The sequence below is a fragment of the Dendrobates tinctorius genome, unplaced genomic scaffold (genome assembly GCF_039654945.1).
Source record: "Dendrobates tinctorius isolate UK_male_01 unplaced genomic scaffold, ASM3965494v1 ptg000059l, whole genome shotgun sequence".
NCBI classification, from domain to species: Eukaryota; Metazoa; Chordata; class Amphibia; order Anura; family Dendrobatidae; genus Dendrobates; species Dendrobates tinctorius.
The window spans coordinates 446,343-471,695 of record NW_027361727.1 but is presented as its reverse complement, the minus strand read 5'-3'; the positions used below and the strand labels follow the sequence as shown (position 1 = coordinate 471,695).

Genomic DNA, 25,353 nt, shown 5'->3' with positions numbered 1-25,353 from the left:
AGTGAGTGATAATGTGAGTCAGCTGTGTATCCAACCCTCTGCCGCCTTGTAGGGCGCGGTCTCGGCTCCTGAGCCCGCTCCATGCACTCACAACCAACATCCGCTGTACATATACAGCTAAAGAAAATCCTCATAGCACACGTAGTAACAGAAAACCCAGAGTTCTAGTAACAACACAACCCCGTCCTCAGGAATAAGCAATGACAACATATAGGGAGGGCTGTAGGAAGGAGCCGGTGAGTTTACGTGTTACATCGTAACTGTGCAGACTACTAGAGGCCCAAAACCTTCTTACTCAGAAATTCATGTTTTATGTCACTGTGGACATCAATTCTTACAGATGTGTAATGTAGAGGATAAGTAATAGTATGTGAAACCCATGACAATGTGCAGTGTTACCACCTTTCTATAGATCACACACTGGTAATAAATACAGAAATACACGAGATACAGGATGATGATGTTCAATAATTAATCATTTTATTTTTCTCTCCTATCAGTATGTTTTGAGTTGTGGGAGGAAACCGGAGTACCCGGAGAAAACCCACACGGACACGGGGAGAACATACAAACTCTGTGCAGATGGAGTCCCAGATTTACACCGAAGACCACCGTGCTGCTCGCTAACAGCGCTAATCACTGCGCCACCGTGCCGTCCTGTAGTATGATGGTCCTACATCTCCAAGTAGCCTGCCAGCCAGATGAGAATGCAGGAGACTGATATGTAACAGAGAAGATAGAAGAACTCGGGGTTGGGATTCCTACAGACCCTGCCTCTTTCTTCAGACCACACCCAGGTCCACGCCTTCCTGAGCCAGTAGTCAGGTATTGGGGGAGGGGGCTGCGTTATATTTCCATTGCTGCGGCTGTTAATGCTCTTCCACCGCTTGCTCATGTAGGAGAAGCCACAGAACAGCCGCTGGTCCTCCGGGGTTACAGGTGGCTTCTGAGCTTCAGTGTCAGACATCACTTGGTGCAATTCAGTTTGTTTGTTGGTTTCCATAACTGGGATCTATAGAAGAAAGACAAATCAGTCTGGTTAATTCATTAGGTATTTAATCATATCCGTCCCCTCCCGAGGACAGCTGTACAGATTGTGGATGAGCCGTGGTAACCGTGTGCAGATTGCCGATAAGCGCCATGATGCATCGGTACTTGCAGCTTGAGAACAAGTCAACTCCTGGTGCTGCCTGGCAATCTGCGGTATCCACATCTGCTACAGCTGCACCATAAAGCTGTGTTCACATGTTGCAACCACATTGGGTTCTTTTTACTCAGTGTCAACAATAATGCATACTTTTGTTGTGTTTTTCCCACAAAAATGTCCAGAGCATAATGGTTCTTTTTCGTAGAAAAAAATGCACAGTGTGAACGCAGCCTAGCAGATCAAAGTTATTCACTAAGTGGCCTTCTGAAGAATTGGGGACAATAATTACACTTTTGAGAAATATGTAAAAGCCTGTCCATCCTGCCCCATACTGTAATTCCACCCATTTACCAGCAGGGGAGGATAAACACATTCTGGCCTACACTACGTAGGATTGTTACTCATTATTTGAGTATTTCTTACACATATTATCACATTATACAGACGAGGAGGTGACATTATAATAAAATAGCGCTGTGCACTTACAGGTGTCATTGTAAATGGTGGACGGGACCTTCCCGCCTCTAATTCCTCCCAGTTTATGGGCGAGAAGAATGGATGTCCTTTTAGATTGCTGCAAAGAACCTGCCTCTTCTCTGGTGAATTACACAAGAGCTGCAAATATAGAAGAACCATTATTATAACACAAGTAATAATATAAATAATCTCAGAAAAAACAGCAGTAACAGGATTATTTTCTCACTTTCTTACAGAAAGATGAATTTCTTAAAACAACCATTGCTAGAAACAAATATGATAGTATAGGATAGTACAGGATAGGATAGTACAGGATAGGATAGTACAGGATAGGATGGTACAGGACGGGTTAGTACAGGATAGGATGGTACAGGATAAGATAGTACAGGATGGGATAGTATAGGATAGGATAGTACAGGATGGGATAGTACAGGATAGGATAGTACAGGACAGCATAGGATGGTACAGGATAGGATAGTACAGGATAGGATAGTATAGGATAGTACAGGACAGCATAGGATGGTACAGGATAGGATAGTACAGGATAGGATAGTACAGGATAGGATAGTACAGGATAGGGTAGTACAGGACAGCATAGGATGGTACAGGATAGGATGGTACAGGATGGGATAGTACAGGATGGGATAGTACAGGATGGGATAGGACAGGATAGGATAGTACAGGACAGCATAGGATGGTACAGGATAGGATAGTACAGGACAGCATAGGATGGTACAGGATAGGATAGTACAGGATAGGATAGTACAGGACAGCATAGGATGGTACAGGATAGGATGGTATAGGATAGTACAGGATAGGATAGTACAGGACAGCATAGGATGGTACAGGATAAGATAGTACAGGATAGGATAGTACAGGACAGGTTTGTACAGGACAGCATCGGATAATACAGGACAGCATAGGATGGTACAGGATAGGATGGTACAGGACGGGATTGTACAGGACAGCATCGGATAATACAGGACAGCATAGGATGGTACAGGATAGGATGGTACAGGACGGGATTGTACAGGATAGGACAGGACCGTACAGGATAGGATAGTACAGGATAGGCCATCAGTAGTCGATCAGTCTGGGGCCGATACCCAATAATCCTGATGATTAGCTGTGTGAAGAGGTTTTGGTGAACACCGCAGCCTCTTTACTGTATAAACTGGCCTGTAGATAAGAACAGTGTACATATAGGAGAGGCTGTCCCGGGGCTCCAGCATTGTCCCCATTCCTTGTATTGGATAAAGCTGAAATACCCAACACAGTGGTGATGAAATGTACGGTGTATTATCAAATCTCCTGACTGGTCTATCCTTCCTATGTCTCCAGGTAGAAGTGTCCATTTACTCACTCTCTCTATGACATCCCTGAGCTGAGAATCCATGGTGTGCGGATAGCAAGGTTTATCTTTTGCCACTGAATGGGCAAGTCTTTGAGGACACTGACTAGAGTAAAACGGGTAAGAGCCTGTGGCCATTTGGAAGACTATGACCCCAAAAGCGAACAGGTCAACCATATTATTAGAGGGCTGTTGACGAAATATCTGTGGAAACATAAGATTAGAAGAGTAAGTTAGTACATTGTTCATCCTGGGAGAGAGAAAAGTACCACGGTCCATGTTTACTGGTAGTGTTTTTTCACACCTAAACCCCCATACATATGACATGTCGGCCAAAAGATAATTTGGTTGATAGCTACCTCTCAAGTCGAGAAGCCCCAGTACACAGTAAACTGTTTTTTTTTCTGTTTATTATGCTTTTCTTATACAGCGCTATCTTATTCCGCAGTGCTGTACATACAGTGCTTTCTCTATCACTATGTCTTTGAAGTGTGGGAGGAAACCGGAGAACCCGGAGGAAACCCACACAAACATGGTATTATCCTTGGTGGGATTTGACCCCAGGTCTCCAGAGCTGCAAGACTGTAGTACTAACCACTGAGCCACCGTGCTGCCCTAGGCTTATCCTTCTGATATTGGCCAGTTCGGCTGACTTTAGTCTAATATATATGGGGGCCATTACACAGTCCATCTATTAGATAACGTTAGTAAATGTGAGCGCTGTGCTGATAGATCTGTAATTCCACAAAGCTCCACATTAAATGAGAATTGCAGGTGGATAATAATAGATATTAGTAGTCAAATATTCACCTCAGGAGCCATATATCGAGGAGTGCCGCAAGCGTGTCTGATCTTCTGAGAGCCAAATACATTCATAGCAGCAAGGCCGAAATCAGCAATCTTAGCGTGTCCATCACCGTCCAGAAGAATGTTTTCTGGTTTTAAATCACTTAAAAAAAGAAAGAAAAATAGTTCTGTGAGTCAGATCATAAATCAGCTGTAGTGCTTGGGTTGCTGTGGGGGCTTCACAGGACCACTCACTATACACTGGGGGCAGATTCACTAATCCTATCTTGTGTAGACATATACCAGGATGTCTGAAAACGCGACAAATTCATCACAGTGTCTGTATGACACATTAGGAGCATCTTCAGAGACTTTTGTCTGATGTTACACCACTATTGTTTTCATTACTTAGAACCAATAATTTTCACAAAAATCTGGTTACAGTTTAGTTGCACGTTGTGACATTGTAAGCCACATGGATTCCCATCAAACTATTCCCATTTCCATAAAAGCCTTGTTCCCTCTTCAAGTGAGCCCCAAAAGTGTCTAAAACATTTCATAAAGGTGGTACACGTCATGTTCACCAGAATTTTAGCCAAATAACACCACAATTCTGGCACTGTTAACTATTTCCCATAGTAAATCTTTCCCTACGTAGAAAACAAGAAATGACTTATTACCGGTGAATAATCCCCCGACTGTGGAGAAACTCTATTCCACTCAAGATTTCTGCTGCAAGGAACCTAAAAAGGAAGAAAAAACTCCTATCAGCATTAATTGTTCTACTGAACCACTAATAACTATGAGGGGAGACAGCGGCCACAGAAGTCACAGAGCGGCTGCTCTCTTACCTGATCGTGCAGACATCTAGGGGGGCTCTGGAACGGATAAATGCAGCCAAATCGCCACCACTCAGATATTCCATGGCATAAAATACATAGTCCTGTGCGAGAGGAGGGAAGATGATGGTAAATAATGCAGATTTTATCCATCCTGATAACATTTACTATGATTCTGGGACCTATACTGTATATCCAGAAGACATGTCTGTGTCTGCACACATTGCAGAGGTGTCCAGGGTAAAACTAAGTCAAAATCCTCTAATAGCCATCAGTAATGGCGCCCAGGGCATACAGGCACACAGAGCAAGCAGCAGGTCCATTCATTTGCACAAACAAAGATTAAATTTGCAATCTAATGAAATCAAATGGACATGATGGGGAGAAAGGAGAGAATTTCTAGAAAGTGAAGAGTCTCTTACCGCTGTCTGGAATGTGCCATAGACATGTGTGATGAATCTGCTGTCTTCAGTAATTTCTAGGACATCTCTCTCTATGCGGAGGATGTCTTTACAATTCTCCAACAATTCCCTCTTCTTAACCATCTTGACTGCCAGCTGAAGTCCGCTGGGTTGATGTGTTGCCAGCATCACCTTGCCAAAGCCGCCTTCTCCAAGCTTCCTGGTAAAGATGAAACTCTCCAGGGAAAGACAGGCAGTCACTTGCTCTGAAGGGCTGGTGGTCTGAGCACCGATTACACCTAGAACGGAAAACAGATATAAGAACTAACAATCTTACAGTCGTGCTCATGTATAATGCTACAATAAATTGGCAATTTTTTTAAATCTATCATGAACTATGAACTATGATGAACCTGGTTACCACCAAGTTCTGGCTGGAGAGCCCCAAGTATAGAAAGTGGAGAGCTCTTATGTATGCGGCAAGATGTACGGGATAAGATTATGTCATTAGGTAACATTTTGTAAAATAAATGAACACTTTATATAAAGCATGGATGTAACCTGTGACTAAATGACTATAGACTTTACCTTCTGGAGCTTGATTGATGGATTTATCACTCTCACGTCTTCTCTTTGTGGTGGTCTCAGTGTCAGATGTCCTCTTTCTCTTAAGTTGTTCTCTACAACTTTGATTTTCAACTTGCTCATGATGTAAGTGAGAGCTCCTGGTTTTAGCTGATAAGCTAAACCATATTTCAGAGGTAACATCCTTTCCACTCTCAGATTCCACCATTCTTCCTCTCTTATTTGGGGTTTCATCTCCTTTCTCAGGAGATGTGTTCCCTCTTTTTTTCCCCTTTTTAAGGGCGTTTTTCTCTGGAGGATGTCCAGAAAATGATGTACAGGGATCATCTGTCTTCTCAACAGGTACGTCCTGTACAATGTCCTGAGAAGTTTCTCCTCTCTGGGAAAAATTCTCTTCCATGCAACTCCTTTTAGCACGCCTCTTATTCTTTTCACCACACTTCCTTTTTCGTCCCATGATAAGTTAATATCAATAATAACGAAATTGCTAAGTGCGCAAAAGTAGTCTTCACTCTCCAACCGATGAAGGTAAAGTAAGAACAGCGACATCGGAATCCTTAACCTAACAATCACCTAGTATTGTGACATCATCACCATTGTGACATCATCAGCCAGAGTGTAAGCGATGATGTCACAATACTAGGTGATTGCCAGAGTGTAAGCGATGATGTCACAATACTAGGTGATTGCCCGAGTGTAAGCGATGATGTCACAATACTAGGTGATTGCCAGAGTGTAAGCGATGATGTCATCGGCTGCTGCAGGACTAAGTTTGCCATAATCAGACACCCTAGTATAAGAAAAGTTTAGCTTTTCATAGTAACATATTTAGCATATTTCAAGATCCTACTCAAGGTCCCTAAATGTTTTGCATCTAACTATTTAAAAAATTGTGAACACTAGAAAAAAACAAGAACTGATGCAGCAATAAATACAAAGATTAATAACCAAATACATAATGTTTTTTTATTCAGTGTGCAAAATTGCTGGACATGATCTCATTAAAATAATATATGAAGAAAAACATATGATAAGAATCGGAGACTCAGGTCACCAGAGTACCAAGAATATTAGACAGGTGATTTTTATGTTATGGCTGATGGGTGCAAATCTGCAGTGATGCACATGAATGAAAATAGGAACAACTCCATATTGTGCCCCCACCGCCTCCATCCCACAGCCCTGTGTTGTGTAGAGGCCATAGTGACATTTTACCTACATACAACAGTGTATAAAGTCTCCACATTCTCCAGTGGATTTTATACTCACTGGCGTTTTGTCCACAGTGATATTTTACCCTGTAGGAGCCATAGGATGACGCAGTTGCATGACTTTATCTCTCTGTGGATGTAATGTTACTGTATTATTACTGCGAGGTAAAAAGTGAAAAGAAACTGTCCGGCGCTAGGAATCCGTTGGCTGCATTAGGAGATCAGCTGTATATAATGGATCTCCCAGGATATCCGACCATAACGGCAGTGCTGGACACTCTATAAGGTGTAGTCCACATACAGCATCTTCAGAGAAAAGAGTGTCAGTCACTCTGGAAGTGAAATGCTCGTATACATTATTTCTATGCAGCGGTAGATGGGACGTGCATGCAGGCAACATTATGTGGCACCCGATGTTTCGCACTGTGACTGACGCTTCTTCTGGCCCGACTCTATCATGACGTCAGTACAAATTGTGCTATTGCCGCATCTAATTTCCTTTGGTGTGGAATTTTCTAACCAGGTGGTTTTCCGATCACTAAAGCGGCTCCACACTGAAATATCTTTTTTTATTGTGATTGCGTTTCTAATTTAAAACCTGGATAATTGTCAATTATATGACAATTTTTATAAATGGCTGATTTTATAGCTGCGTATAAAGGACTGTGTTTAGAAAATCCGTTTGTTTTTTGTTTTATTCTTTCTTCATCTTTAGAATATGGCAGCTCAGGCCGGTTTCACATTTGCGCTTTATAGCGCAGCGACGGCCTGCGCACGGCCGCCACTAAGCTCCGCCCCCTGCCGGCTCCCTGCCCGCCCCATCTGGTCATCGCCGCCTACTAGCGCACATGGGCGCTTGCGATCTGCGCACCCTATCTTTAGCATAGGGTGCGCAGATCGTGCGCTGGCCGTGCGCTAGCAGGATTTTGCTGTGCGCTGCGCACTTTTGAAGGTGCACCGAGCGCGCCGAAATGCAACATGCTGCGTTCGGCGCACACGGGAGCACTTTCAAAAGTGCGCAGCGCACGCCAAAATCCTGCCAGCGCATGATCTGCGCACCCTATGCTAAAGATAGGGTGCGCAGATCGCAAGTGCCCATGTGCGCTAGTAGGCGGCGATGACCGGATGGGGCGGGCACGGAGCCAGCAGGGGGCGGGGCTTAGCGGCGGCCGTGCGCAGGCCGTCACTGCGCTATAAAGCGCAAATGTGAAACCGGCCTCACTGGGGCTTCGTATCTTCAGAGGTTCTGTGACTTCATTTTTTTGAGTACCCTCTTTTTGTTAACTTTTCTTTTAATTCCATCTCCTGTTGCGTGAGGTTTTCCATAATATTATTTGTGCATCGTATACACAAGAATGGACTGTGTGGATTGGATTTTTTACATGTGGAGGATGGGCACTTTCTTACTGCAAAGAAAGAGTAGTTTTCTGTAGTTTTTAGTGATGATTCCATTGTTAATTATAGAGACTGAAATGTCTAAGAATTCTATGCTGATACCATTAACCTTTCTAGTAAATTTCATGTTAATTGTTTTAACCCCTTTCTGCCATATGACGTACTATTCCGTCCATGTGCCCTGTGACTTAATTCCCAGGGATGGGATAGTACGTCATAGCGATTAGCGGCACCCACGTGGTGAGCACCGCTGATCGCGGCCGGGTGTCAGCTGATTATCACAGCTGACACCCGGCACAATGTGTCAGGGGTGGTCACGGACCGCCCCCGACTCGTTAACCCCTTGCACACCGCAATCAAACACGATCGCGGTGTGTCGGGGGTTAAAGGGAAGCATCTGCAGGGAGGGGGCTCCCTCCGTGCTTCCCTGAGGCCCCCCCACGGCAGCGCAATGTGCAGCGCTGCTGCGGGGGGACTCCTTCCCTGCAGGCCCCCGAATCCAACGTGGCGACGGGGGCCTTCGGGGGCCTGCAGGGAGCTGGCTTCCTCATGCCTGCAAAGCGCAGGCACGAGGAAGCCTGCTGCACTGCCTGTGACAGATCGCTGATCTGTCACAGTGATCTGTGATGTGACAGATCAGCGATCTGTTACAGGACAGTGATGTCCCACCTGGGACAGGGTAATAAAGTTAAAAAAAAAGGGTTAAAATAATTTTAAAAAAATCGCCAAATAAATTAGAAAAAAAAAAAAAAATTCTCCCAATAAATTCATTTTTTGGAAATAACAAAAAACAATAAAAGTACACATATTTGGTATCGTCGCGTCCGTAACGACCTGCCCTATAAAACTGTCCCATTAGTTAATCCCTTTAGCCCAACCCCTTAAAAAATAAAAATAAAAAACGAAGCAAAAAATAATGATTTATTATCATACCACCAAACAAAAAGTGCAATAACGCGCGATCAAAAAGACGCATATAAATATCCATGGTACCGCTGAAAATGTCACCTTGTCCTGCAAAAAACGAGCCACCATACAGCATCATCAGCGAAAAAATAAAAAAGATAGCTCGCAGAATAAAGCGATGCAAAAATAATTATTTTTTATATAAAATAGTTTTCATTGCATAGAACCGACGAAACATAAAAAAGACCTAAATGAGGTATCGCTGTAACCGTACTGACCCGAACATTAAAACAGCTTTATCAATTTTATCGCACGCGGAACGGTGTAAACGCACCCCCCCAAAAGAAATTCATCAAACGCTGGTTTTTGTTCATTCTGCGTCCCAAAAATCAGAATAAAAAGCGATCAAAAAATGTCACATGCCTGAAAGTGGTACCAATAAAAATGTCAAATCGTCCCGCAAAAAATAAGACCTCACATGACTCGGTGGGTCAAAATACGGAAAAATTATAGCTCTCAATATGTGGTGATGCAAAAACTATTTTTACAATAAAAAGCGTCTTTTAGCGTGCGACAGCCGCCAAAAATAAAAACCGCCATAAATAGTAAATCAAACCCCCCGTTATCACCCCCTTAGTTAGGGAAAAATAATAAAATTAAAAGAAAATATATTTATTTCCATTTTCCCATTAGGGTTAGGGTTAGGGCTGAGATTAGGGTTAGGGGTGTGTTGGGGTTAGGATTGGAGTTAGAATCGGGGGTTTCCACTGTTTGGGCACATCAGGTGCTCTCCAAATGCAACATGGCGTCTGATCTCAATTCCAGCCAATTCTGAGTTGAAAATGTCAAATGGTGGTCCTTCCCTTCCAAGCTCTGCCATGCGCCCAAACCGTGTTTTACCCCCACATATGGGGTATCAGCCTACTCAGGACAAATTGCAAAACAACTTTTGGGGTCCAATTTCTCCTGTTACCCTTAGGAAAATAAAAAATTTGGGGCAAAAATATCATTTTTGTGGAAAAAAATGATTCTTTTATTTTCACGCCCGGGCGTTATAAACTTCTGTGAAGCACTTGGGGGTTCAAAGTGCTCACCACACATCTAGATAAGTTCCGTGGGGGGTCTAGTTTCCAAAATGGGGTCACTTGTGGGGAGTTTCAATAGTTTAGGTACATCAGGGGCTCTCCAAACGCACATGACACCCGCAGACCATTCCATCAAAGTCTGCATTCCAAAACGTCACTACTTCCCTTCCGAGACCCAACGTGTGCCCATACAGTAGTTTACTCCCACATATGGGGTATCAGCGTACTCAGGACAAATTGGACAACAACTTTTGGGGTCCAATTTCTCCTGTTAGCCTTGGAAAAATAAAAAAATTGGGGACTAATTGATCATGTTTGTGGAAAAAATACGATTTTTTTATTTTCATGCCCGGGCATTATAAACTTCTGTGAAGCCCTTGGGGGTTCAAAGTGCTCACCACACATCTAGATAAGTTCCTTAGGGGGCCTAGTTTCCAAAATGGGGTCACTTGTGGGGGGTTTCCACTGTTTAGGTACATCAGGCACTCTCCAAAAGCAACATGACACCCGCAGACCATTCCATCAAAGTCTGCATTCCAAAACGTCACTACTTCCCTTCCGAGATCCGACGTGTGCCCATACAGTAGTTTTCTCCCACATATGGGGTGTCCGCGTACTCAGAACAAATTGGACAACAACTTTTGGGGTCCAATTTCTCCTGTTACCCTTGGGAAAATAAAAAAAAATGGGGACTAAAAGATCATGTTTGTGGAAAAAATATGATTTTTTTATTTTCATGCCCGGTCGTTATAAACGTCTGTGAAGCACTGGGGGGTTCAAAGTGCTCACCACACAACTAGATAAGTTCCTTAGGGGGTCTAGTTTCCAAAATGGGGTCACTTGTGGGGGGTTTCCACTGTTTAGGTACATCAGGGGCTCTCCAAAAGCAACATGACACCCGCACACCATTCCATCAAAGTCTGCATTCCAAAACATCACTACTTCCCTTTCGAGACCCGACGTGTGCCCATACAGTAGTTTTCTCGCACATATGGGGTGTCAGCGTACTCAGGACAAATTGGACAACAACTTTTGGGGTCCAATTTCTCCTTGTACCCTTGGGAAAATAAAAGAAAATGGGAACTAAAAGATCATGTTTATGGAAAAAATACTTTTTTTTATTTTCACGCCCGGGCGTTATAAACTTCTGTGAAGCTCTTGGGGGTTCAAAGTTCTCACCACACATCTAGATAAGTTCCTTGGGGGGTCTAGTTTCCAAAATGGTGTCATTTGTGGGGGTTTCCACTGTTTGGTACATCAGGGGTTTTCCAATCGCAACATGGTGTCCGATCTCAATTCCAGCCAAAAACGTCAAATTTTCGCTGCTTCCCTTCCGAGCTCTGCCATGCGCCCAAATAGTGGTTTACCCCCACATGTGGGGTATCAGCATACTCAGGACAAATTGCAAAATAACTTATAGGTCCTGTTACCCTTGGGAAATTAAAAATTGGGGGTGAAAAGATCATTTTTGTGGAAAAAATATGATTTTTTAATTGTACCGCTGTACGTTATAAACTTCTGTGAAGCCCTTGTGGGTTCAAAGTTCTCACCACATATCTAGATAAGTTCCTTTGGGGGTCTAGTTTCCAAAATGGGGTCATTTGTGGGGGGTTTCCACTGTTTAGGTACATCAGGGGCTCCCCACACGTGACATGGCGTCCGATCTGAATTCCTGCCAATTTTGCATTGAAAAAGTCAAACAACGCTCCTTCCCTTCTGAGCTCAGCCATGCGCCGAAACAGTGGTTCCCCCCACATATCAGGTATCAGCGTACTCAGGACAAATTGCACAATAAATTTTGCAGTCCAATTTCTCCTGTTACCCTTGGTAAAATAAAAAAAATGAACCTGAAGTATTTTTTTTGTGAAAAAAAGTTAAATGTTTATTTTTTTTTTAAATATTCAAAAAATTCCTGTGACGCACCTAAAGGGTTAATAAACTTCTTGAATGTGGTTTTGAGCACCTTAAGGGGTGCAGTTTTTAGAATGGTGTCACTTTTGGGTATTTTCTCTCATATAGACCCCCCAAAGTGGCTTCAAATGTGATGTGGTCCGTAAAAATAAAATGGTGTTGCAAAAATAAGAAATCGCTGGTCAATTTTTAACCCTTATAACTTCCTAACAAAAAAAACTTTTGGTTCCAAAATTGTGCTGATGTAAAGTAAACCTGTTGGAAATGTTACTTATCAAGTTTTTTGTGTGCTGTATCTCTGTGATTTAAGGGCATAAAAATTCAAAGTTGGAAAATTGTGAATTTTAAAAATTTTCGCCAAATTTCCATTTTTTTCACAAATAAACGCAAGTTATTTGAATGAAATTTTACCACTAACATGAAGTACAATATGTCAGGAGAAAACAATGTCAGAATCACCAGGATCCATGGAAGCGTTTCAGAGTTATTACCTCATAAAGGGACAGTGGTCAGAATTGTAAAAATTGGCCCGGTCAAGAACGTGCAAACCACCCTTGGGGCTTAAGGGGTTAAGTTACAATTTTTATCCTTTTTGTCATATCCCTGTTTATTATCCTTATGTTGTGCAGACTTTTTTCCATCCGTATGGCTTCTGTGTTATTATTCAGCAGTAAATAAACTTTACAAGACCAATGTGTCCTTAAAAATTGGATGTAAAACATATGATATACTGATTTTTTTTTGAACACCCATAGGCTTCAGTAGGTGAGTCTCATCGGAAAAACCGAAGAGAGTGGTGTTATCTGAACAGCTCAATAGAATAACATTGATCCGAGCGCTGTCCGTGTGAGGTCTGTTGAGACCGGGGGGAGCCCGGCTGATCGCGGCCGGGTGTCAGCTGATTCTCGCAACTGACACCCAGTACTAAGTGCCAGGAGCGGTCACGGACCGCTTCCGGCACTTTATCCCCCGGAACACTGCGATTAAACATGATCGCAGTGTTCCAGAGCCGGCAGAGGGGCTTACAGCTTACAGCTCCTCTGCCTTTGGATCGGAGACACCGCGACATAACACGGGTTCCCGATCGCTGCCATGGAGACCCATTATTGTGACATCGGCGGCTATGCCCGCCGATGCCCCCCCAGCAGTAGCGCACGCCGCAGCGTCTCCTTACCTACGCGCCCCCGTCCAGGCGCGCGCCCGTCCTGCGTTCCTCCTCACAGCAGCTCCTAGTACCCGCTCCCTGTCGCGCACGCGCCCCCTCCCGCTCTCTCCCTCCAGCGGTGGGCGGCGCTGAGGGGCAGGACAGGGGGACGCACTTCCGGGTGCTAGGATACTTCAGGCGTCCTCGCTGTGAGGAGGACGCCTGATGATCGTGTAGTCTCCTGCACCCTCTGGCCGCTACAGTCCTCTGTAGTTCCTCTTGCCCATGCTCTGCTTCCCTGCCGTGCCCTGTGTTACATGCCTCAGTAGTCCCTCTTGCCCATGCTCTGCCTCCCTGCCGTGCCCTGTGTTACATGCCTCAGTAGTCCCTCTTGCCCATGCTCTGCCTCCCTGCCGTGCCCTGTGTTACATGCCTCTGTAGTTCCTCTTGTCCATGCTCTGCCTCCCTGCCGTGCCCTGTGTTACATGCCTCTGTAGTTCCTCTTGTCCACGTTCTGTCTCACGGCCTTGAACTGTGTCTCATTCCTCTGTCCGTCAGTCCCGGGCCCGTATCTAAGCCAACCTCCTTCCTAGTCCTTATTTGTCCGTGGAGCCGTCCCTCTTGGTTCCGGCTGTCGCGCTTCCGTCCCCTGTGGTCCTGCCCCAAACGATCCCTGTATAGGGGTCGGTCTTCACCTGGAGTGCTCGGCCCAGGGGCTCCGGATCCGCGATCCAGAGGGTCCACTCTCCGACGTAGCTCTTACCTAAAACGTCACAATTATCATTATGAGGACATGCGAGTCTCCAGGCCGGAGAGACTTCCTGTCATGCGCAGTGCATGTCAGGAAGTCTCACAGGTCAGTGTACAGAAGCTGCAGCGCTGACAGCTTCTATAGCATGCAGATCTGCATGCTATAGAAGCAACGTCTTAACAAAATGAGTGTCCCATAGTGGGACAAAATGTATAAGTAAGAATGAAATTAAAAAAAAAAATTTTTAATAATTGTAAAATTATTTTAAAAAATAATAAAAAAATTAAATATTCTATAATTAAATCAATATTTGAATAAAAATATCTAAACAATAAAAGTACACATTTAGTATCGCCGCGTCAGTAATGACTCGACCTATAAAACTGTCCCACTAGTTAACTCCTTTAGTGAATACCATTAAAAAAAAGCAAGGCAAAAAAACAATGCTTTATTATCATAACACGGAACAAAAAGTGGAATAACCTAAGACCTCGCCCTATCCTGGATCTCCTCATACCTTTCAAACCACACATTCAGCATCTCCCACTCCCACACTACCTCCTCATCCCACCCTCTCTCTGTTGGAGTCCCCCAAGGCTCTATTCTAGGACCCCTACTCTTCTCAATTTATACCCTTGGCCTGGGTCAACTCATAAAGTCCCATGGATTCCAGTACCACCTTTATGCTGACGACACTCAGATCTACCTCTCTGGCCCAGACGTCACCTCTCTGCTGCCCAGAATCCCGGACTGTCTATCAGCCGTATCCTCCTTCTCCTCTCGCTTCCTCAAGCTCATTGTGGACAAATCTGAACTCATCATCTTTCCTCCATCTCACAGATCTTCCTTACCTGACCTATCTATCACAGTTAATGACATCACGCTTTCCCCAGTATCGGAAGTCCGCTGCCTCGGAGTAACCCTTGACTCTGCCCTGTCCTTCAAACCGCACATCCAAGCCCTTTCTACCTCCTGTCGCCTCCAGCTCAAAAATATTTCCAGAATCCTTCCTTTCCTCAACCCTCATTCTACTAAAATGCTTGTGCATGCCCTCATCATCTCCCACCTTGACTACGTCAACATCCTTTTCTATGGTCTCCCTGCTAACCCCCTCGCACCTCTCCAGTCCATCCTTAACTCTGCTGCCTGTCTAATTCATCTCTCTCCTTGCTACTCCTCTGCTTCTCCCCTCTGCAAATCTCTTCACTGGCTTCCATTCCCTCAGCGTATCCAGTTCAAATTACTAATACTAACCTACAAGGCCATCTATAACCTGCCTCCTCCTTATGTCTCTGAACTAATCTCCCGATACCTTCCCTCACGTAATCTCCGGTCATCCCAAGACCTCCTTCTCTCCTCCACATTTATTCGTTCCTCACCCAACCGCCTCCAAGACTTCTCCCGAATAGCCCACATCCTCTGGAATTATTTGCCCCAACATGTCCGACTATAAACCACATTCGGATCCTTCAGACGAAACCCGAAAACCCACCTCTTCAAGAAAGCCTACAGCCTGCAATGACCCCGCTGCCTCCTCACCACTACCGGAGATTTCACCTCAACCAACACCGGAAGTGCTGCAACCCATCAACCTGCTGTCTCCTTCCCCTCCATCCTGTAGCATGTAAGCCCGAAAGGGCAGGGTCCCCTTTGTATCAGTCTGTTATTGTTAGTTTGTTTACTGTAAGTGATATCTGTAATTTGTATGTAACCCCTTCTTATGTACAGCACCATGGAATCAATGGTGCTATATAAATAAATAATAATAATAACATGCTATCGAAAAGACGGATATAAATAAACGAGATACCGCTGAAAACGTCATCTTGTCCCGCAAAAAACAAGCCGCCTTACAGCATCATCAACGAAAAAATAAAGTTATAGCTCGCAGAATAAAGTGATGCAAAAATAAAAGTGTAAACGCCCCCCCACAAAAGAAATTCATGAATAGCTGGTTTTTGTTCATTCTGCCTCCCGAAAATCAGAATAAAAAGTGATCAAAAAATGTCATGTGCCCAAAAATGGAACCAATAAAAACGTCAACAAGTCCTCACATGACTCTGTGGGCCAGAATATGGAACAATTTATAGCTCTCAAAATGTGGCGGTGCAAAAAGTATTAAGTTACGTACCGGTAACGGTATTTTTCGGAAGCCCATGACAGCACCACGAGAGAGGGGATCCGCCCTTCGGGAACAGGAAACCTACAGATACAAAAGGGCGGCACCTCTCCCACGCATCAGTTGGATTACAGAGCTTGAGAGGCTACCATGGTTAGTACACCGCATATACACAATATATACAACTTATCTATCCTATTTACAATTCTTTAAACCATCTCCCACATAAGGTGAACTTGCGAAAACAATCCTCTAAAGGGGTGCACCCTTATACGTGAACAAGGGAGGGAACTAAGGGTGCTGTCATGGGCTTCCGAAAAATACCGTTACCGGTACGTAACTTAATACTTTATTCGGACTCCCATGACAGCACCACGAGAGAATTACAGAGATGTAAACTAATTTAGGGAGGGACTACAGCCTGCAGCACCCTTAGCCCGAAGGTGAGATCTGAGGAGGCATCCATGTCTAACCGAGAGTGGTTAAAAAAGGTGGAAGGAGATGACCAGGTGGCCGCCTTACATATCTGGTCAATTGATACTCCCGATCTCTCTGCCCAGGATGATGCCATGACACGAGTGGAATGCGCCCTCAGGTTCTGTGGAGCCGGACCGCCACCTGCTGTGTAGGCAAGAGAGATAGCCTCCTTAATCCACCTCGCTAACGTGCGCTTTGACACTCTATACCCTTTCCTGGGACCTTGGAACGATAAAAATAATGCGTTCTCCTTCCTCCAAGGATCTGTGGCTGCTAAATATTTAAGTAGGCATCTCTTAACATCTAGAGCCTGAAGTTTTTGTTCTTTAGGATTGGTTGGATTAGGGAGGAAGGAAGGCAGAACTATTTCTTGTGTCCTATGAAAATGAGATGCTACCTTGGGAAGGTATGCCGGGTCTGGCCTTAGGATTACTCTATCCTGTAAGAAGGCAATCTGGAAAGTGCCTGTATGTCGCCTATTCTACGTGCAGATGTTATTGCTACCAAAAAGGCTGTCTTAAGTGATATCATTTTTAGTGAAGCAGAATCCAGAGGTTCAAACGGTTTCTCTGTCATGGCTGTCAGGACTAAATTTAAGTCCCAAGGTATACACCTATCTTTGAGTATGGGTCTCGATCTGGTAACTGCCTTAATGAATCTCGCCACCCAATGGTTACCGGCAATGTCGCATGCAAATAGAGCCCCTAAAGCTGAAACCTGTACTTTCAATGTACTAGTGGAAAGGCCCAACTCGAGACCCCTCTGGAGGAATTCTAGAATCTGTTTTACAGTCTATTCCATCCCTGATATTAAACTCACAGGTGGACAGGAATCGCCTCCAGGTTCTAGCATAGATACCTGTGGTGGTTTGTTTCCTACTTTTCAGGAGTGTATCGATTACATTTTTTGAGAAACCTCTATCCCTCAATAGCGTCCTCTCAAACACCATGCCGTCAAACAGAGTCCTGCTACTTGTGGGTGGTTGACTGGCCCCTGGTAGAGGAGATCTGGAAGGTTCGGCACTACCCAAGGATCGCTTACTGACATGGTCCTCAACCATGCAAACCAGGTCCTTCTGGGCCAGAATGGGGCAATCAATATGACTCTTGCCCCATCTTCCCTGATCTTCCTCACTACCAGAGGTAGAAGGTTCAAAGGTGGAAAAGCATAAGCCAGCGAGAAGTCCCATTTTATTAGGAGGGCGTCCACGGCCAGTGGATTTTCCCTGGGATTTAGGGAACAGAAAGTTTTTTCCTTCCTGTTTTCTTTGGTGGCAAAGAGGTCCACCTCCGGTTGACCCCATTTGTGGACAATCTGGTTGTAGATGTCTGAGTTTAAAGCCCATTCTCCCTGCTTTAGGGCCCTGCGGCTTAGAAAGTCTGCCTTCATGTTGTCTTTTCTGCTGATGTTGAGCGCGGTTAAAGATAGAAAATTTTTCTCTGCTATCTGAAGGAGACGTTCCGTTATCCGCATCAGGGCGTTGGAGCGGGTTCCACCTTGGTGGTTGACATAGGCTATTGTTATGATTGAGTCACCGTAGGAGGCAGACACAAAAATAGAAGCTACGTCCAGAAAACCAGAGAAGTTGGCAGACCCCTGAACCTATCAACACAACTAGCAGTAGCCGTGGGGGGTTCCTACGATGCCCTAGACCCCTCGATCACAGCCGGAGCGCTAAATAGCCTAAAGACAGAAAAGGAAATCTAAACTGCCCCAGAGCAGACCCCAAAGCAAAAGGCAGCCCCCAACATATAATGACGGTGAAGCAAGATGAAAAAACACTCACACAGATAGAAAGATAGGCTGAGCAAACGATGGGGCCCAAGCTAGCTAAACAGTACAGGAAAGGAAGGTTGCTGTCTGCAATCTGCCAAAACCCTATCAAAGACATAAGCCAACAAGCTGATATGAAAAAGACCCTGAAGCAGCTAGGCTTCAAAAACTAAATCAGCACTCAGGTATTTTCAGAAGACAGAGCTAAAGGAATTCAGCACACCCCAGCAGGGAATGGCAGAAATCCAGAAAAACAAAGCAAAACAAAGTCTAAGCACAAATGCAAAAAGCCGAGCAGAAAACTTAGCTTTAGAGGAGCAGGAATTCAGACTGGTCTCCAAGGATCCCACAGAGAAATCACCCGCAGGGCAGAAGGGCGTCGGCAGCCTTATATCCAGTCAGTGACTCCACTCAGCCAGTCATCATCATCAGACTCAGGTGTTTGATAATCAGGCTCACTACCTTTCTTTACCAGAAGAGGGAGTTCCTCGGGCCTCAGTAGTGAAGGGGAAAATGAACTCACAACAGTACCTCCCCCTTGAGGAGGGGTCACCGAACCCTCAACCATGCCACCAGGGCGATCAGGGTGAGCCCGATGAAAGGCACGCACCAATCTTTTGGCATGAATATCAGAGGCAGAGACCCAGGAATTATCCTCCTGACCATAACCTTTCCACTTAACCAAATACTGGAGTCTCCGTCTAGCCAGACGGGAATCCAGTACTTTCTCTACCTCATATTCCATGTTACCTTCAACCAATACAGGGTCTGGAGGTGCCACCCCCGGAACAACAGGTTCAACAAACCTCTTCAACAAAGATTTATGGAACACATTATGGATTTTAAATGTGACAGGAAGAGCCAAATGAAAAGAGACCGGATTAATAATCTCCAAAATCTTGTAAGGTCCAATAAATCTAGGCTTAAACTTAGGAGAAGCCACCTTCATAGCAATATTTTTTGATGATAACCACACCATATCACCAACCTTAAACTGGGGACCAATGGTCCTATGTCGGTTGGAAAACCGCTGGGCCTTTTCCTGGGAGAGAGATAACTTATCCACCACTTGGTCCCAGATCTGGTGCATTCTCTCCACCACAGTGTCAATACCTGGGCAGGCCGAGGGCTCCACCTGCCCTGAAGAAAATCGAGGATGAAACCCAAAGTTACAAAAAAAAGGTGACATCAAAGTGGCAGAACTAGCTCTATTATTTAAAGCAAATTTGGCCAAGGGCAAAAATGAAACCCAATCATCCTGATCAGCAGAAATAAAACATCTCAAATATGACTCCAAGGTCTGGTTTGTTCTCTCTGTCTGCCCATTGGTCTGAGGGTGAAAAGCAGAGGAGAAGGACAACTGAATTCCCAGCTTGGAACAGTAAGTTCTCCAAAATCTAGACACAAACTGGACTCCTCTGTCAGATACAATGTTCTCAGGAATCCCGTGCAAGCGAACCACCTGTTGTAAAAACAGGGGCACCAACTAAGAGGAAGACGGCAACTTAGGGAGTGGTACAAGATGAACCATCATAGAGAACCTATCACAAATCACCCAAATAACAGTCATCCTTTGAGAGACAGGCATATCAGAGATGAAATCCATTGAAATATGAGTCCATGGCCTCTTGGGGACAGGCAAAGGCATCAACAACCCACTAGAGCGAGAACACGATTTAGACCGGGAGCACGTCCCACAGGACTGCACAAAATTCCTGACATCACGAGACAAGGAGGGCCACCAAAAAGACCGACTCACCAGATCTCTAGTACCAAAAATACCTGGATGACCAGCCAAAGCAGAGCAATGAACTTCAGACATCACTCTCTTCTTCCACTGGTCAGGAACATACAACTTTCCACTGGGACAACGCTCAGGTTTGTCCTCCTGGAACTCTTCCAGAGCACGTCTCAAATCGGGCGAGATGGCAGAAAGAACTACCCCTTCGCCTAAGAGGGTAGCAGGCTTGGTTACCACAGGAGAATCAGCAAAGAAGCTCCTAGAGAGGGCGTCTGCCTTGACATTCTTAGTTCCAGGAAGAAAAGAAACCACAAAATCAAAACGTGTAAAAAACAAGGCCCACCTAGCCTGTCTAGGGTTCAAGCGCTTAGCCGACTCTAGGTAAATCAAATTCTTGTGGCCAGTGAGGACCACGACTTGATGCTTAGCTCCCTCCAACCAATGTCTCCACTCCTCAAATGCCCATTTCATGGCCAACAGTTCCCGATTCCCCACATCATAGTTACGTTCAGATGGAGAGAACTTTCGGGAAAAGAAAGCACAGGGATTCATTTTAGATGTTACAGGATCCTTTTGGGACAAAACAGCTCCTGCACCAATCTCAGAAGCATGCACCTCTACCTGGAACGGAAGTGAGACATCAGGTTGCCGCAAAACCGGGGTGGAGGTGAATCTTCGCTTCAGCTCCTGAAAGGAAGAAACAGCCTCCAGAGACCAATTTAACACATCAGCACCCTTCTTAGTCAAATCAGTCAATGGCTTGGCAATACTAGAAAATTTTGCTATAAATTTCCAATAAAAATTAGCAAAACCCAAAAACTTCTGGAGGACCTTCAAAGAAGTGGGCTGAACCCAATCGTAAATGGCCTGTACCTTGGCCGGGTCCATTTCAATAGTTGACGGGGACAAAATAAATCCCAAAAAAGAAATCCTCTGTACTCCAAAAAGGCATTTAGATCCTCTGACATACAGGGAATTCTCCCTCAAGATTCGGAACACAGTCCGAATATGTTCCACATGAGAATCCCAATCCTTGGAGAAGATCAAAATATCATCCAGATAGATAATCAAAAATTTATCGACAAAATCTCGGAAAATATCGTTCATGAAGCACTGGAAGACAGAAGAGGCATTAGTGAGCCCAAAAGGCATCACCAGGTACTCAAAATGTCCCTCCGGAGTATTAAACGCCGTCTTCCATTCATCCCCATGCTTAATGCGAATAAGATTATACGCCCCCCCTGAGGTCAAGCTTGGTAAACCAGCAAGCACCTTTAACTCTGGAGAATAGATCAGAAATCAGGGGTAACGGATACTGATATTTAACAGTAATTTTGTTGAGGGCACGATAATCAATACAAGGTCTTAATGATCCATACTTTTTGGCTACAAAAAAAAAAACGGCACCTAAGGGTGACGAGGATGGTCTAATATGACCCTTCTCCAATGCCTCCTTAATATAGGATCGCATAGCCTCGTGCTCGGGTACAGATAAATTGAAGAGCCGACCCTTGGGAAATTTACACCCCGGGCTCAGTTCAATTGCACAGTCATAACTCCTATGAGGACGCAGAGACGCAGACTCATTCTCACTAAATACATCATCATAGTCCGCCAAATAATCAGGAACATCATGCGACTGAGGAGAGGTGGAAAACACTGGAGCCTCACTAAAGGCACACCGACAACCCCAACTCACCACAGACACAGATTTCCAATCCAAAACTGGATTATGAATTTGTAACCAGGGAAACCCCAGAACAATAGTATCATGCAGATTATGCAACACCAAAAATCTGCAATTTTCTTGATGGTCTGGGGCGACCCGCATTACCACCTGGGTCCAAAACTGAGGTTTATTTTTAGCCAAAGGAGTAGCATCAATCCCCCTCAAAGGGATAGGCGTCTGCAGAGGTGTCATCGGAAATCCACAACGTTTAGCAAAATCCAAGTCCATTAGGTTTAGGGCTGCTCCCGAATCCACAAAAGCCTTGGTGGAAAATGTGGACAGGGAGCAGATCAGAGTAATAGCCAGAAGAAACTTAGGTTGAACACCACCAACAGAAAACGTGTGTGCAAAGCGTTTCTCTCGTTTAGGACAGACAGAAATAATATGCGAGGCATCTCCACAGAAAAAAAACAACTTATTACGCCTTCTGAACTCCTGACGTTGCTCTCTGGAAAAAACTCTATCACATTGCATAGGTTCAGACATTTGTTCAACAGGTGGTAACACCTCTCGTGCAGCTTTGTGTTCGCGCAAACGCCGATCAACCTGAATGGCTAATGACATAGAATCGTCAAGACCAGAGGGAACAGGAAATCCCACCATAGTATCTTTTACGGCTTCTGACAACCCCTTCTGAAAGAGAGCAGCCAAGGCATTATCATTCCAGGTAGTAAGTACTGCCCACTTTTGGAATTTTTGACAGTACAATTCTGCAGAATCACGACCCTGGTTCAATGCCAGCAGGGTCTTTTCAGCCTGATCAATGGCATTAGGTTCGTCATACAACAACCCCAAGGCCTGAAAAAATGCGTTCACATTAGTCAGAATAGGATCATCTGGTTTCAAAGAAAACGCCCAATCCTGGGGATCGCCACGCAGCAAAGAGATGACAATTTTAACCTGCTGCGCGGAGCTCCCTGACGAGTTAGGCTTCAAGGCAAAAAATAATTTACAATTATTTTTGAAATTCAAAAATTTAGACCGATCCCCAAAAAATACATCAGGTGTAGGAATCTTTGGTTCAGCAGCATGTGAATGAGCAAGGTAGGCGGAAATTCCCTGCACTTCCGCAGCGAGCTGCTCCACACGATCAGACAATTGCTTTATCTCCATTGAGAGAAAAAAAAATTCCCCCTACGGCCTCAGAGATATAGAGGAAAAAATATACACACTTTTTTTTTTTTTTTTTACACAATTCTTTCCTGCTATTGCGTACCCTAGGATCTGCGGTATGGCGGGTGATTTTGTTATGATTGAGTCACCGTAGGAGGCAGACACAAAAATAGAAGCTACGTCCAGAAAACCAGAGAAGTTGGCAACTATCAGATTGCAGACCCCTGAACCTATCAACACAACTAGCAGTAGCCGTGGGGGGTTCCTACGATGCCCTAGACCCCTCGATCACAGCCGGAGCGCTAAATAGCCTAAAGACAGAAAAGGAAATCTAAACTGCCCCAGAGCAGACCCCAAAGCAAAAGGCAGCCCCCAACATATAATGACGGTGAAGCAAGATGAAAAAACACTCACACAGATAGAAAGATAGGCTGAGCAAACTATGGGGCCCAAGCTAGCTAAACGGTACAGGAAAGGAAGGTTGCTGTCTGCAATCTGCCAAAACCCTATCAAAGACATAAGCCAACAAGCTGATATGAAAAAGACCCTGAAGCAGCTAGGCTTCAAAAACTAAATTAGCACTCAGGTATTTTCAGAAGACAGAGCTAAAGGAATTCAGCACACCCCAGCAGGGTATGGCAGAAATCCAGAAAAACAAAGCAAAACAAAGTCTAAGCACAAATGCAAAAAGCCGAGCAGAAAACTTAGCTTTAGAGGAGCAGGAATTCAGACTGGTCTCCAAGGATCCCACAGAGAGATCACCCGCAGGGCAGAAGGGCGTTGGCAGCCTTATATCCAGTCAGTGACTCCACTCAGCCAGTCATCATCATCAGACTCAGGTGTTTGATAATCAGGCTCACTACTTTTCTTTACCAGAAGAGGGAGTTCCTCGGGCCTCAGTAGTGAAGGGGAAAATGAACTCACAACAGGCTACCGCTACCTGGTTGTCCGAGAGTATCCTCACATGATGGCCCTGTAGATACATAATGAGTTTTTTAATGGCCAATTCAATCGCCAGCAGCTCCCTCTGGTTAGATGAGGTCTCAGCATCAGAGTCCCACTGTCCCTGTACCACAATGTCCCCAATATGGGCCCCCCAACCCCAAGGACTAGCGTCTGTGGTTATTACGCAGGTTATCTGTATCACCCAGGGCATCCCCGAGGCTAAATTTCCGACATCGAGCCACCACCTAAGAGATGTAATAGTTGAGGGGCTTAGTAATACTTGACCCTGCAAGAAGCCCTCTAAGGTTCTGCTATTAACCAGGATGTCTTTCTGAAGGGCCATAGTGTGGAATTGTGCCCACTTAACCGCTGGGATACATGAGGTTAGGGAGCCCAACGGGGACATGGCCTGCCTGAGGGTCATGGAGGGTCTATCGATTGCCCGAAGAACCTGCTGCTGTATCTGCTGTAATTTATCTACAGGTAACAGACACTGCTGAGCTTCTGAATCTAACAGCAGGCCTAGAAACTTCTGGACTTTTAAGGGCTGAAATCGGGACTTCTAATATATTATCCATCCGAGGTTCTCTAACTGGACTTAGCTTTTTTTATCTGAGATAGACAATGGTCCACTGAATTTCCCACAATCAAAAAATCATCTAAGTATGGGATAATTAAGATGTCAACTTCCCGTAAATGAGCCATAACTTCGGCAACTATTTTTGTAAATACCCGGGGCGCTGCTGAGAGACCAAAGGGAAGGGCTCTATATTGATAATGACGGATTATACCGTCTATTGATACCGCCACTCTCAGGAACTGCTGGAAATCTGTGTGGATGGGCACATGATAGTATGCGTCTTTCAAGTCCACGACCGCCATAAAACACCCTTCAAACAGCATCTTTATTGTAGAATTAATGGACTCCATTTTAAAGGTGCATTTAACCAAAAATTAATTAAGGAAACGTAAATTAATAATCGTTCTGAATGTTTTATCCGGATTTTGGATTAGGAATAAGGGAGAGTAGAACCCTCTTCCTCTCTCAGACTCTGGAACCTCTATCAGAACGTTTTTCAGGCACAGGTTCAAGACCTCTGCTTCTAAAGCCGCTTGCTCGAGGGGTGAAGACCTTAAGGGTGTTGGTTTAAAGGTATCCCGTGGGACTTGAGCGAACTCCAATCTGAGTCCGGTGGATATCACATTCCGCACCCAGTCACTATTGGTGTTCTGTAACCATGCTGGGAGGAAGGATGATAGTCTACCCCCCACGGGAATTGCTAGTCATTGGTTCTGTCTTTTTCGCTCTCTCGACGAGCGTCTGAACATGAAGCCCGTACCTCTTCTCCCTCTATCCTCCCATCTGGGACGGTCTCTATTAGGTGAAGGGTTACGCCTTCTCCCTTGACCGAATCTCCTTCTATTAAACGAACGTCGGTAAGATACGGACCAAAGATTTAGGAATTT

At 44.8% G+C, this 25,353-nt stretch overlaps 1 protein-coding gene and 1 long non-coding RNA gene across 2 annotated transcripts in view; one reads left to right on the top strand and one right to left on the bottom strand.

The window, feature by feature from the left end:
- LOC141092267 (uncharacterized) overlaps positions 1-25,353 on the top strand; it is a 91,519-nt gene that overhangs the window by 43,821 nt on the left and 22,345 nt on the right. The window contains exons 2-3 of the long non-coding RNA XR_012232742.1: positions 501-825; positions 2,966-3,095. This is a non-coding gene — a long non-coding RNA (uncharacterized lncRNA). The remainder of the gene's footprint in view (positions 1-500; positions 826-2,965; positions 3,096-25,353) is intronic.
- On the bottom strand, positions 459-7,541 carry LOC141092266 (protein kinase C theta type-like). Its single transcript, XM_073578260.1, has 7 exons — positions 5,023-7,541; positions 4,613-4,704; positions 4,442-4,504; positions 3,786-3,924; positions 2,988-3,179; positions 1,634-1,762; positions 459-1,012 (listed from the first exon to the last, which is right to left on the bottom strand). Exons 1-7 carry the CDS (start codon positions 5,188-5,190, stop codon positions 674-676), a joined length of 1,122 nt encoding a protein of 373 aa, XP_073434361.1. The 5' UTR covers positions 5,191-7,541; the 3' UTR covers positions 459-673.

Coding starts and splice junctions, on each gene's coding strand:
- LOC141092266 (XM_073578260.1), bottom strand. CDS start 5,190: ATGCTGGCAACACATCAACCCAGCGGACTTCAGCTGGCAGTCAAGATG. Junction 4,505..4,612: donor CTAGATGTCTGCACGATCAG/GTAAGAGAGCAG, acceptor CTTCCTTTTTAG/GTTCCTTGCAGCAGAAATCT. Junction 1,763..2,987: donor TCAGGGATGTCATAGAGAGA/GTGAGTAAATGG, acceptor CTATATTTGCAG/CTCTTGTGTAATTCACCAGA.